The sequence below is a fragment of the Xiphophorus maculatus genome, chromosome 21 (genome assembly GCF_002775205.1).
Source record: "Xiphophorus maculatus strain JP 163 A chromosome 21, X_maculatus-5.0-male, whole genome shotgun sequence".
Lineage (NCBI taxonomy): Eukaryota > Metazoa > Chordata > Actinopteri > Cyprinodontiformes > Poeciliidae > Xiphophorus > Xiphophorus maculatus.
In genome coordinates, this window is record NC_036463.1 from 25,330,698 (window position 1) to 25,343,811 (window position 13,114).

At 42.5% G+C, this 13,114-nt stretch overlaps 1 protein-coding gene across 13 annotated transcripts in view; it reads right to left on the reverse strand.

Annotated features, from left to right (window-relative positions):
* The window catches only part of nebl (nebulette), a 54,082-nt gene that overhangs the window by 19,210 nt on the left and 21,758 nt on the right, over window positions 1–13,114 (reverse strand). For 6 of the 13 annotated variants that reach the window (XM_023326121.1, XM_023326120.1, XM_023326118.1 and 3 more), the window contains 33 exons: window positions 12,971–13,081; window positions 12,433–12,543; window positions 12,117–12,230; window positions 11,522–11,632; window positions 11,339–11,449; window positions 11,082–11,192; window positions 10,634–10,741; window positions 10,306–10,416; window positions 9,682–9,792; window positions 8,960–9,070; window positions 8,430–8,537; window positions 8,015–8,125; window positions 7,809–7,919; window positions 7,188–7,295; window positions 6,903–7,013; window positions 6,211–6,321; window positions 5,743–5,853; window positions 5,507–5,617; window positions 4,911–5,015; window positions 4,687–4,797; window positions 4,355–4,465; window positions 4,126–4,236; window positions 3,492–3,602; window positions 3,133–3,243; window positions 2,754–2,858; window positions 1,964–2,062; window positions 1,788–1,895; window positions 1,499–1,609; window positions 1,300–1,410; window positions 806–916; window positions 614–724; window positions 431–529; window positions 244–354 (listed from right to left, as the gene is read on the reverse strand). The exons of 2 other annotated variants lie outside the window; for them this stretch is intronic. In XM_023326121.1, the coding sequence (XP_023181889.1) occupies window positions 244–354; window positions 431–529; window positions 614–724; window positions 806–916; window positions 1,300–1,410; window positions 1,499–1,609; window positions 1,788–1,895; window positions 1,964–2,062; window positions 2,754–2,858; window positions 3,133–3,243; window positions 3,492–3,602; window positions 4,126–4,236; window positions 4,355–4,465; window positions 4,687–4,797; window positions 4,911–5,015; window positions 5,507–5,617; window positions 5,743–5,853; window positions 6,211–6,321; window positions 6,903–7,013; window positions 7,188–7,295; window positions 7,809–7,919; window positions 8,015–8,125; window positions 8,430–8,537; window positions 8,960–9,070; window positions 9,682–9,792; window positions 10,306–10,416; window positions 10,634–10,741; window positions 11,082–11,192; window positions 11,339–11,449; window positions 11,522–11,632; window positions 12,117–12,230; window positions 12,433–12,543; window positions 12,971–13,081 (3,618 nt within the window). Of the gene's footprint in view, window positions 1–243; window positions 355–430; window positions 530–613; window positions 725–805; window positions 917–1,299; window positions 1,411–1,498; window positions 1,610–1,787; window positions 1,896–1,963; window positions 2,063–2,753; window positions 2,859–3,132; window positions 3,244–3,491; window positions 3,603–4,125; window positions 4,237–4,354; window positions 4,466–4,686; window positions 4,798–4,910; window positions 5,016–5,506; window positions 5,618–5,742; window positions 5,854–6,210; window positions 6,322–6,902; window positions 7,014–7,187; window positions 7,296–7,808; window positions 7,920–8,014; window positions 8,126–8,429; window positions 8,538–8,959; window positions 9,071–9,681; window positions 9,793–10,305; window positions 10,417–10,633; window positions 10,742–11,081; window positions 11,193–11,338; window positions 11,450–11,521; window positions 11,633–12,116; window positions 12,231–12,432; window positions 12,544–12,970; window positions 13,082–13,114 lie in introns of those variants that run through there. 5 more of the 13 variants (XM_023326124.1, XM_023326123.1, XM_023326129.1 and 2 more) reach the window with 5 other exon arrangements.

Here is a 13,114-nt window from a genome sequence, read left to right on the forward strand (position 1 = left end):
AACCTATTAAGAGGTTTATGTGAGGACACAAACAAAATAAAATGAACTATGAAGATTCATTAACTATTAATGTTGAAGAACATTTTTTATGTCAAAATTTAAAACATTTCATTCATTCATTTCTGTAAGCCAGGTGAAAATATGAAAACTTAGAAAGTGTAAACTGATTGATTGATTGATTGATTGATTGATTGATTGATTGACAGACAGACGGATGTTCAGCGATGCGTTCAGGGTCGTCACCTGGCTCTGGATCTGGGCCGTCTCTCTGGCCCGCTGCGTCTCCTCCGTCTCCGGGAGGCGGGAGTAAAGGCTCCTGCTCCTCTCCTTCTGCCCCTCCTCTCTGTACTTCACCTGAAGGAATCAACCAATCACAGCTGACTGCAGCGTCTCCATGGCGACGCCCACGGTGACGGGGCCGAGGGTTTACCTGGCTGTAAACATCTCTCAGCTCCTTGGCGAGCCGCGTCTCCGTCGTCTCAGGAAGGCGGTGGAACAGAGAGACGCTGAGCGGCTGCTTGTACTTCACCTGGAAACATGAACCGAGAGGAAGAGGAGCGATGAAGATGAGTGATGAAGGTGTGTGAGGAAGAGGAGTGATGAAGGTGCGGACCTGGCTCTGCAGCTGCGTAGCGCCTTTAGCATGCTGCGTCTCCAGAGTCTCAGGAAGCTTCGAGTACAAACTGCTGGACGTTTCTTTTTTTCCTGACTCTTTATATTTCACCTGAAACCCGACAGCAGGATTTAAAGAGACAGGCACACATTTCAGCGTCAGAGTTTGATCTCAGAAAACGTTTGGTTTCACCTCACTCTGGATTTCAGAAACGTTTTTAGCAAACTGGGTTTGGTTGGTTTCTGGGAGCTGAGAGTAAACGCTGACCGTCTGGATCTTCTTCCCTCCTTCCTTATATTTGTTCTGAAGATTCAAAAGCAGGAAAATCTTTTATCTACATGTTGTCACTACGTTACTGTTCAGGAAGTAGCAAACCTCAACAGACCCAGAAAGGAAACCCAGAGGTTCCGGAACCTCCAGATCATCCTGGGTTCTGAACCAGGCTGTGTTTACACCAGACGCTCCGCTTGTTTGATCCGAACCAAAACTGGTCCAGTTTGTTTTCACACTGAGCTTTTTGCAACTGATAGTTTGTAAACTAAGCCATGCAGGTGATGATATTTTCTCCCATTAGACAGAAATGACGGGTCGGGTCAGAACAGAACACAGACCCAGAAACTAAACCAACAACATGTTCTGACCCACAACATGCTGCCGGAGGAAGCAGAGGAAGTTCTGAACCGTACCTCACTCTGGATTTCTGTCACCTCTCTGGCAAACTGAGTTTCTGCCGTTTCAGCCAGCTGGGCGTACAGAGGGCAGCTCATCTCCTTCCTTCCTTCTTCTGAGTATTTTTTCTGTTGGGACGAAGATCCAGAGCGACGCAGTGAGTCCATTTACCTGCTGGTTGAGTCAGACGGAGGAACAGGAAGGACAGGAACTCACGCGGCTCTGCAGCGCTGCAGCGTCTTTAGCGTGTCGCGTCTCCAGGGTCTCAGGCAGCGAGGAGTAAAGAGATGACGCCGCCTGCTCCTTCGCCGCCTGCTTGTACTTCACCTAACAGGAGAGACACACCAGTCAGCCTCCTTATCACCCTGACCTCTGACCTCTATCTGCTGCTGGGGCATTCTCTGACTTCATTGGTCAGATTTATCAGCAGCAGACCAATCAGACGGCAGTTTGAAGCTCTAAATATATTTTTAAATCTTATCAGATGTCAGCTGCAGGTTTTCACCTCGCTGTGCGTCTCGGCCATTTCTTTAACAAACTGCGTCTGCAGGGTTTCAGGCAGCTGAGCGAACAGTGTGCAGGGCAGATCCTCCAGCTCCTTCCTGTACTTGACCTGCAGGACAGGAGCAGCTGAGCAGAGAGGCAGAGAGCAGCAGCAGGTTTCAGAGAGCCGAGCCGCACCTGGCTCTGGACCTCCATCAGCTGCCGGGACCGCAGCGTCTCCGGCGTCTCACTGAGCAGCTGGTACAGAGACGACGAGTCCTTCTGCTTATACTTCACCTGCAGCAGCAACACAGCTAATAAATGTCTCCAGCATTAAATAAATCATCAAACCTGAGATTTTAGACATTTAAGGAAAAATAACATGTTGTGAAAAACTCCAGGTACCATAAAAGGCAGAATAAGATTTATTTTAATGCAGAAGAAGTAAAGCCTGGTTAAACCACGACAGCCGATTATGAGGAGAATCACTGAGATAAAATAAATAAAGTTATTCTGGTGGATTGATGGAAGGAATCTGTTTCAGCCAAGTTTATATTTATAATAATGAACTGATAGTTTAGAGTAAATAACTTTTAAATCTCTCCATAAGGTGCCGGTTTGCTGAGTCTTAATGTTTCCTGGATTCTGAACATTTCTCTGACATCACAACATAATCCATCATTTTATGAATTTATCCTGAGTTGTGATCGTAGCTTCTTCTGCCTCATGCTAGCTGCTTTCTTACACTTTTATCATATTTATTTATTCTGGTTATAATAATAAATATATAAATGTCTTTAGCTTCAACATGATAAAAAAGTAAAAGTTGAAATGATGAGAGGAATCAGTTTGAGGTTGTTGGTGATAAATTGATCTGAACTAAAGTTTTAACACATGATGATGTCATTTCATCATATCAGATAATATTATTATCTTTCTATTATTTTCACGTTCTGCTGTTCTACCTGCAGAGCGACCAGCTGCTCACCTGGCTCTGCAGGTCGGTCACCTCTTTGGCCCGTTGGGTCTGCAGCGTCTGAGGAAGGCTGGAGAACAAACTGGACTGGAGCTTCAGGTCCGACTTGTACTTCAGCTGACAGACGACAAGCAGCCGGTAAGAAACAGCAGGAAAGTCAGGAGCCTGCAGGCTGGTTCACACAGCATCACAGTTTAATGTTTAAAATTAAACATTTCATTATGGAAGCTGATCAAAATAATAAATCATAATGAGACAAAATCAGCAACAAATGGCTGTAAAACCAGAACATGAAGGTTCTCTCTGGGTTCTCCAGCTTCCTGTAGGCTAAGATATGAGTGTTGGGTTAGTTAGCCTCTCTAAATGTGTGTGTGTGTGTGTGTGTGTGTACCTGGCTCTGCATCTCAGAAACCTGCTTGGCATGTCGGGTCTCCAGAGTTTCTGGCATCACAGAGAAGAAGCTGCTGCCGTCCTGCTGCTGACCGGACGTTTTGTATTTGTTCTGAAAACAGAGTTTAACCGTCTGAGCCTGCAGCAGCGTCTGCTCTTCATCACAGCCTCAGCTCTTCATCACAGCCTCAGCTCTTCATCACAGCCTCAGCTCTTCATCACAGCCTCAGCTCTTCATCACAGCCTCAGCTCTTCATCACAGCCTCAGCTCTTCATCACAGCCTCAGCTCTTCATCACAGAGCTGACGCTGTGATGAAGAAGACGGACTGGTTCCTAAGGATCCAGAAGTTTCTGCTCACCTGGCTCTGCAGCTCAGCGGCGGCTTTAGCCAACCTGATGTCTCTGGTTTCTGGCAGCTGAGAGAAAAAACTCTGAGAGAGAAGCTGCTTCCCCTCCGCTGTGTATCTGTGCTGCAGTCAGAGGAACATGATTATTATTATTATTATTAATAATCTTCTCCATCACGTTTTCTGCCTCATTATTGTTTCTTATTTTAATTTCATTCCCATTAAAGAAACTAAACCTTTAAACAGAATAATTTCTGGAATAAATTTTGTTTGCTTTTTGGTCAGAAACAATCAAAATAGTGAATAAATATTCCATTATTTTATGAAGAGCAGATCATTTTGACCAGTTTGGATCAGCAAATAGAACTATAAAATCAGAAGCTACATTTGCTGATCTATATAATCTTAGACAGTTTCCACTGCGTGTATAAAAGCATATTAAGGTTTATTTGTTGTTTGATATTTTGTTGTTTCTGAACAGATTCAGATTTTTACCACAAATTAAAGGTTGATATGGATTTTAAAGCATTTATTCTAGGTGTTTTCCATCTAGGATCCATTTTGAACTCTTCCTGGTTCCTGCTGGATGTCAGTTTGTCAGTAATCAGGTGACTTTTAAGCTCCGCCCCTCTCCGTTTGCTCCTACTTGGCTCTGCATGTGGCCGACCTCGCGGGCCAACTGCGTCTCCAGGGTTTCAGGAAGCTGGTGGTAAACCGGACACTGCAGCTCCTTCTTCACTCCTTCTTTATAAAGCAGCTAAAAGAGACAAAGTTGGCCAACATAGCAGAGATCATCAGTTCCCTTTCATTGATTTAATCCAAGTTGTTCTAGAAAACCCGACGTTATCAGCAGGAACTGCAGTGTCTCGTTGTACCTGGCTCTGCAGCCGCGTCGCCTCCTTGGCGTGTTGCGTCTCCAGAGTTTCAGGCAGTGTGTGGTACAGAGACGATGAACTCTGCTTCTTACTGGCCTCTTTGTATTTTGCCTGAAGAGTAAAAACAGTTTCAGCTCAACAGTTTCTCCTCTGAACCGTCGGGAGAAACTTTAGCTTTTTTCTCCTGTCGCTTCAGACTGAAACAGAACTGAGAAATATCCAGTTTGGATGTTTAGTGTAGCTGCTGTTAGCTGTGAGGGCAGAAACGATGATGATGATGATGATGATGATGATGATGATGATGATGATGATGATGATGATGATGTTCCCACCTGGCTCTGCAGCTCCTGCAGCTCTTTGGCTCTCTGCATGTCCAGAGTCTCAGGAAGCAGAGAGAACAGCGAGAGGCTCAGGTCCTTCATCCCGTCTGATTTGTACTTCACCTGGTCAGGAAACCAATCAGAATCATCCATTATGTTTTATACCAGCAGGATCAGGGCAGAGAGAATCACAGCTTAAAGACAGGAAGTGGAGGTGAGCAGACAGGAAGTGGCACCTCACTCAGCATCTCCGTCTGCTGCCGGGCAAACTGCGTGTCGATGGTCTCTGGCATCAGGTGGAAGAGACTGGATCCGACCGGCTGGTTCTGTTTGTATGTCAGCTGGAGGAACAACACACACACACACACACACACACACACACACACACACACACACACACACACACACACACACACACACACACACACACACACACACACACACACGCACGCACACACGCATCAGGCTGCAGTGAAAACAGACGTTTGTACAGTAAATACTCCAGAACCATCTGTCTGTCTGTTTATTCCCTCTAACTGGGTCATCAATGATCATAAACAGCAAACAAATGTTGCAAATGGTCCAGTCAAAGTTCAGATCTCAACCTTATTATAATTCTGTTGGGAACAGAATTTCTATAAATGGAAATCAAACAAATAAACCGAAGCAACGATGGAAATAAAAATTGACTGAAGAGTCAGACGAGACTCTTTCTGTCGGTTCCTGCTAAATGCGGTTCTATAAGTGGCTGGAGGTCAGAGGTTGTTGGAGGTCAGAGGTCGCGTTCCCAGCGTTGGACTGGTTCATGCGGTGTGACAGAGGAGCGGGTTACCTGGCTCTGCAGCTGCGTCGCCTCCTTAGCGCGCTGCGTTTCCAGAGTCTCCGGTAGAGTCGAGTACAGAGAGTTCATCCATTCTTTCTTCCCTGATTCCTTATATTTCATCTGATTATGAACAAAAAGAATCAGTTCTCCTCGTTTAAACTGATTCATCTGAAACATGTCTGTCATCTGGAAACTGCTCTGCTTCATGAGGCGGTTTATGTTTTATATGATGAAGCTCTGATTACCTGACTCTGCAGCTCAGAGACGGTTTTAGCGAACTGAGTCTCTGCTGTTTCTGGAAGCTGAGAGTAAAAACTCTGAGCCAGATTCCTCTTCCCCTCCTCTTTGTATTTGTTCTGAAAACAAAATGAAAAACACTGAAAATAAAAGTAAAAACTCATAAATCTAATAATCATAATAACAATAATATAATAATCTCAGATTAAATGGCGGCTTCATTTATCCACTTCAGAACCAAAAACTGTTTCACATTTCAGTCAGAGAATCAGTTCAAATCAATCAGATTTACAGAGTTAATGAAAGGAAACATTTAAATAGGTAGAAAATCAATATATTGATTTTTCCAACCAATAAATCTGTTTTATTTACTGTAAATAAAATGAATCTATAAACTACAAGCAAATCCAGAAGCAACAAATAATCCAGAGAAGCAGAAGAAAACATGAATCTGTGATGTATTTAATTTCATTTACCTCACTCAGTAGGTCAGTCATGTCTCTGGTGAAGCTGGTTTCCAGAGTGTCAGGGAGAGTCGAGTACAAAGAGTCGGACATTTTCTTCCTCCCACTTTCTTTATATTTAATCTGTTAAAACAAATAAACATGTTAAACGATAAAAAACTGTTAAAAACTGCAGATAGCATCACATTAATGACACTAAAACACATCATTCCTCAGCTGTGGTGTTCCACAAGGCTTACCACTCAGTACCTTTAGCTTTGTTTTGTCATAAATTAATATTCTCTTTGTTTAAAACAAAAAAGGACAACATCTTTTGAAGATAGTCCACATGTAGCAGTGAATATTGTTCTGTACTTTATGATCACTACAAACGTGATCATCATCTTTAAGTTATAAATAAAGTTCTGACAGAAGAAGCTCCTGCCACACATATGAATGAACATAACTCTATTTTCATTTAATTTCACATCATTAAAAATAAACTAGGAGAAATATATATATATATATATATATATATATATATATATATATATATATATATATATATATATATATATATATACTGTACATATACTGTACATATACTGTATATATATATATATATATATATATAATTAATGAAAATAAGATTAAAACTCTGGCTAAAACATCTTTACATAAAGATGTGAAATAATTGTCATCATAATCCTCATCATCTTCATCACCTCACTCTGCAGCTCGCCAGTTTCTCTCGCTCTCTGGATCTCCATGTTGTTCTGCAGCTGACAGTAAAGATTGTCCCTCATCTCTTTCCTTCCAGCTTCTTTGTATTTGGTCTGGAAATTTAAACCAGAATTTCTCCATTAACCAGATTTTAATGATCAGTTTCACGACTTTTCAGGCGTTTTTACCAAGTTCTGGAAAAGTCATTTATAGAATATGATGTGATTATTTTATATTTACAGACTGTAAAAAACAATTTAACCAATGAAATGCCGTCATGTTCCTACGTCACTCTGCAGCTCTGACAGATGTTTGGCCATCTGGGTTTCCGTAGTTTCAGGCATCTGATGGTACAAACTGCTGTGAATCTCCTTCACACCTTCTTTATATTTCACCTGCAGGAGACGACGATACAAAACCTTCATAAACTTTAAATGGATGTTTTACTTTTCTTTAACATTAAAAGCTGAAAAGGAAACGAGAAATATAAAAATAATTCAGAGTGAATCACAAAACAGGAAATCAGAAACAATTAGTCAAAATGATTGGCTGTTTTAAATATTAAATCCCACATTTACTCACAAATAAAACAAAAAAATTACTCTCCTGATTAGCAAAGAGACAATAAGAACTATTATAATTAGATAAGTAAATATTAGGAAACATATTTTGCTTAAAGTAATTATGAGGCACAACTGATTGTCGCCATTAATGGAAAATGTATGAAATTCATTTTCATTTAAAATATAATAAGTGACAGTAAAACAAATCATATTAGTTATTATCTGTGAATAAAACAATGTTTATTTTCATCAGTTTTGGGTTTTATTTATTACTTCCTGCTGTTTTATTCATTTATTCTGCTGTTTGATCAGCGTTACTCTGCTGTCCTAGTCAAAGTCCCGTACGTCGCTCTGCAGCTCTGACGCCTCCCTGGCGTGTTGCGTGTCGATGGTCTCAGGCATCACAGAGTACAGGTTCACATTCATCTCCTTCTTACCGTCTTCCTTATATTTGACCTGGAAAACAGTGAAAACAGAGGATGATGAGCTTCAGCTCTTCATCCTGCAGAGAGGAAACAGATTCAGGTTTTAGGAGCCATTTCTGCTGGAACCTCGCTGAGCAGGTCACAGACGTCCTTAGCATGGAGCGTCTCCAGCGTCTGTGGCAGCTGGTGGAAGAGGCTGCAGCTCAGATCTTTCTTCACAGAGTCTCTGTATTTCCTCTGGAGGGAAAAACACACAGAAAACTAAAAAACATCCCTTAAAGTAACTACGGTGTCCCACAGGGCTCAGGACTCAGCCCACTGCTTTAAACTACAGATATACAATCAGGTTTTATGTCGTTTAACCATAAATCACTGATTAATGAAAAACTATGTATATTTTTGTTATTTTGAGTAAAAGCAACTCTTTAAGGTATGTTTATACAGATTTGTAGAAAAATGTTTTACTGTTTAGTGTGAGTGAGAACATGATTACAATAAATGAGATGTTTCAGGTGAAATGTTTCAGTAAAACGTTCGTTACCTCATTGATCAGGTCAGAAACCTCTTTAGCGTGAATCGTCTCCAGAGTCTCAGGCAGCGAGGAAAACAGCGAGCGACTCACTTCCTTCCTGCTCTGCTTGTATTTCATCTACAACAGAATCAAAGACCAAAAAAATTAACAAACAAAACATTCAAAAGGAGCTTTTAAACCTTTATTTACTTTAATAATATCTATAAACTAGCTATGAACCTTTGAATTTAATATAAGAGTCAAAATATTCACACTTCTGTGGTTATCTTGTCTGTATCTATATTTTTATGTGCAAAGAATAAATAAAACTTTCAGATCCGTTTTGTGAAACCAGATAAACTTTTGGTTTCCTGTTTCGGCTGAATGTCTCAGATTAGCTGCGTTGAGTTTATGTATTTCAGTCCTGGTTCTGCAGCCCGACCCGGTTGGTTCTGGTTCTGCAGCCCGACCCGGTTGGTTCTGGTTCTGCAGCCCAACCCGGTTGGTTCTGCAGCCCGACCCGGTTGGTTCTGCAGCCCGACCCGGTTGGTTTGGCTCACCTCGCTCTGCAGCTCAGAAACGTCTCTAACGAACTTCATCTCAGCCGTCTCCGGCAGCCGACTGTAGAGACTCTGAGCGACGCTCTTCATCCCGTCCTGCTTGTATTTAACCTTCAACACAAAGCAGGAGATTAATAATCCAGTTCATCATAACTAACATGAACATGTTTCTGTTCATTCCTCTCTGCTCTTCCAGAACATTTTCCCGGCGGATCGGGCCGGTGCTGAGCAGAACCTCGTTAACTCTGAGCGAATCGCCTCATCGGCATTAAAATGCTGCGACTCTTTGATCGTCTTTGTGATGCTAATCAGAGCAGAAACATCCGAGACGCTGCAGCTCAGCTTCAGCTTCACTCTGCTTCAGGAACAGCAGAGGATGGAGGATGGAGATCAAATTACGACATGTTCAGCTGATAAAAAATAAGAAACTGTTTGGTTTTGACTGCATGTTAAAAACTGAAACTGTCCTGGAACCTAAATAAAGCAGGAATGTAATAATTCATAATGGTAATGCTAACAGTATTAGCATATCAAACATTAGCTACAGCACTCAGAAGAATGACACTGTCATTATTCCATAGAAGGTTTATCCATTTTCTCATTAAACCAAATGTGAGCTGGAGGTTAAAGGTTAAAGGTTAAAGGCCTTCCTGTTGAGGACGAGTTTCAGGTCGACATGGTGGATCTGATTGGATCTGATCGGGTCACATGACGCTGCTTACCTCACTCTGCAGGTCGCTCATCTCTCTGGCGAAGCTGGTCTCTGACGTCTCCGGCATGGTGGCATAATGGCTGCTGGACATTTCCTTCCTGCTGCTCTCCTGGTACTTCAGCTGCTCAGATTTCACATAAACATGTTACTCTGATTACTCTGGGTAACTGTAACTAGCAGATGTTACTCTGATTACTCTGGGTAACTGTAACTAGCAGGTGTTACTCTGATTACTCTGGGTAACTGTAACTAGCAGATGTTACTCTGATTACTCTGGGTAACTGTAACTAGCAGATGTTACTCTGATTACTCTGGGTAACTGTAACTAGCAGATGTTACTCTGATTACTCTGGGTAACTGTAACTAGCAGATGTTACTCTGATTACTCTGGGTAACTGTAACTAGCAGATGTTACTCTGATTACTCTGAGTAACTGTAACTAGCAGGTGTTACTCTGATTACTCTGAGTAACTGTAACTAGCAGGTGTTACTCTGATTACTCTGAGTAACTGTAACTAGCAGGTGTTACTCTGATTACTCTGAGTAACTGTAACTAGCAGGTGTTACTCTGATTACTCTGAGTAACTGTAACTAGCAGGTGTTACTCTGATTACTCTGGGTGTTCTGCTCTGACCTGGCTCAGCTGCTCAGCCGTCTCTTTAGCGTGTTGCGTCTCCAGAGTCGCAGGCAGCAGAGAGTAAAGGCAGCTGCTGATCTGCTTCTTTCCTGCTTCTCTATATTTCATCTGAACAACAGAAATACATTTAATTCATTTACTGAGATCCTCCAGTCAGTTTTTATTTTATCGGCTCATTATTATCTGTTTTTTCAGGATTTCTGCAGAAAAGTTCACAAAGATTAACATCATATTTTTCTGAATGGTTAGTTATTAAAGCATTCTGTGTATTTTTCCAGAACTGAATGTAAAACTTTCTGTTCTCTATAAAGGTTTCTGTTCCTACGTCACTCTGCAGCTCTGACAGATGTTTGGCCATCTGGGTTTCCGTAGTTTCAGGCATCTGATGGTACAAACTGCTCTGGATCTCCTTCACACCTTCTTTATATTTCACCTGCAGGAGACGACAGAGACATAAAACATGAAATACATTTTACATTTAGAAACTGGAAGATCAGCTCAGGAGGAATCTGCTCTCACTCTGATCGTCTGGTTGAAGAACATTAAAGTATATTTATTTAAGCTTAAAACGGAGAAAATATCAAAAACAACCCATGTCTTTAAACAAACATTACAGTTGGAAATATTTTTAAAGAAAACTAGAAATGGCCTCAGGACAGAGCCTTGAGGAATCCCATAAATAACTCAAAGTTATCAGATTATTATAAATTCAGCGTAAACGTCTAAAGTGACATCCTGGTGTTTCAGAATTGGGTCGACGCTCGGCGGCGGACCTGGCTCTGCAGGCTGGACGCCTCCTTCGCTCGCTGCGTTTCCATGGTTTCCGGCAGGACGGCGTACAGGCTGACGCTCGCATCCTTCCTGCCGTCTTCTTTATACTTCAGCTGCAGATCGAACCCAGAGAGCAGAACGTCTGATACAAACAGCAGACTTAAAGAGACAGTAAGTTGTTTCCAGTCTCATATTTGTGGATAATCTCTGGTTTCTACTGGTTTCTCTGGGTTCAGTGGGATCGTCAGCGGTGTTTTACCTCGCTGCAGAGCTCAGAAACCTCTTTGGCTCGAACCGTTTCTATCGTCTCCGGCAGCAGAGAGTACAGACTGGAGCTCCCGCCTTTCCTCCCGGATTCCTTGTATCTGGTCTGAAATCAAACGGGTTGAATGTTCAGATGTTCCAGAACAGCTGCAGCTTTTCTCTGACACCTTCGTCTCACCTGGCTCTGCAGATCAGAAACACTTTTAGCAAACTGAGTCTCTGCCGTTTCTGGCAGCTGAGAGTAGAAACTCTGAGACAGGCTCTTCCTGCCGCCCTCCTTGTATTTACTCTGAGAGGAAAAGAAATTACTTTAAATAGGCCAGAAGGAAGATTCATGCTGATTTATTTATGTGTTGATTGAAATAAAACATCTGATTTCATTTTAAACTTCTGATTAAGATTTGAACCTTGAAACTGCTAAACATTGAGTTCATGCTGCTGAAGGTCCTGATCTCATTTAATTACATTTTGAATTCAAGCAGTTGGAGTTTATTAAATAATATTATTTTTCAAGAGTTAGAAAGAAGAAAATGTTTGAAGGAAACATCAGAAATCCTGAAGAACTGCTGACGTAAAAGATACCAGGAACTCTGGAGGCGCAGTGGAAAAATGTATAAAAATTCATAATATTTAATAAATCAGGACTTTTTCCAGATGTCCTGCTGTGTGTGTGTAGGTGTGTGTGTGTGTGTGTGTGTGTGTGTGTGTGTGTGTGTGTGTGTGTGTGTGTGTGTGTGTGTGTGTGTGTGTGTGTGTGTGTGTGTGTGTGGTACCTCGCTGTGCAGCTCCGTCATCTCCCGGGCGAACTGGATCTCTGTGGTGTCAGGCAGCTGGGAGTACAGGGAGGAAGCAGCTCCTCTTCCCAGCAGCTTGGAGCGATAATTCACCTGGAGACGAAACGAGATGAAAACGTCAGAGCAGAAACTGAATCCTGCAGCTGATCTGTGAGGAAGGATGGAGGATGGTAACGGTTAAATGAAGACATGTTTTTAGATCTGGACTGGGACCGGGCCGAGGCCCAGTCGGACCAGGACCGGCCCGAGGCCCAGTCGGACCAGGACCGGCCCGAGGCCCGGTGTGTTTGCGTACGTCGCTCTGCAGCTGGGAAACCTCCAGGGCGTGTTGGATCTCCGGCGTGTCTGGCAGCTGGGAGTACAGCGACACGGACGCCTTCCTCTTCCCGTCTTCTTGGTACTTTTTCTGAAACAGAACAAAGTCAGATCAGAGAACAATCTGCATGTCTGAACGGAAACACCAGAAAGTCTAAACTACAAATGGAAAATGAAACGTTGAGACGAAGGAAGAATTGATCTGATGGATTTCAGCTCCAGACGATTTGCTGGTTTCAGATGCATAAAGTTACCAGATGACCTGAACATCTCAGACACTGACATCAGGAAAGACGTTTAAAAGGACGACGTGTTTTCACCACATGCTGAGACATTCTGTGGTTCATTCAGAGAGATCCAGACTTTCACCTGCTAACAGGAAGGCTGAAGGTTTTACATCAAATCTGCTCTATTTTATACCTTCAGCCTCTGAAAACCTCTGAGTTAATATGAGGATCTGCAGCCAACCAGACACAGAGGTTTGAGATGGTGGTTCTGGTTCTGGTCCGGTCCGGTACCTGGCTCTGGAGGTCCTGGACGGTTCGGGCCAGCTGCGTCTGGCTGGTTTCAGGAAGCTGAGAGAACAAACTGCTGCTCATCTCCTTCCTGCCTTCCTCCTTGTATTTGTTCTGCAGGCAGAGAATTATTGGTGAATTATTGGT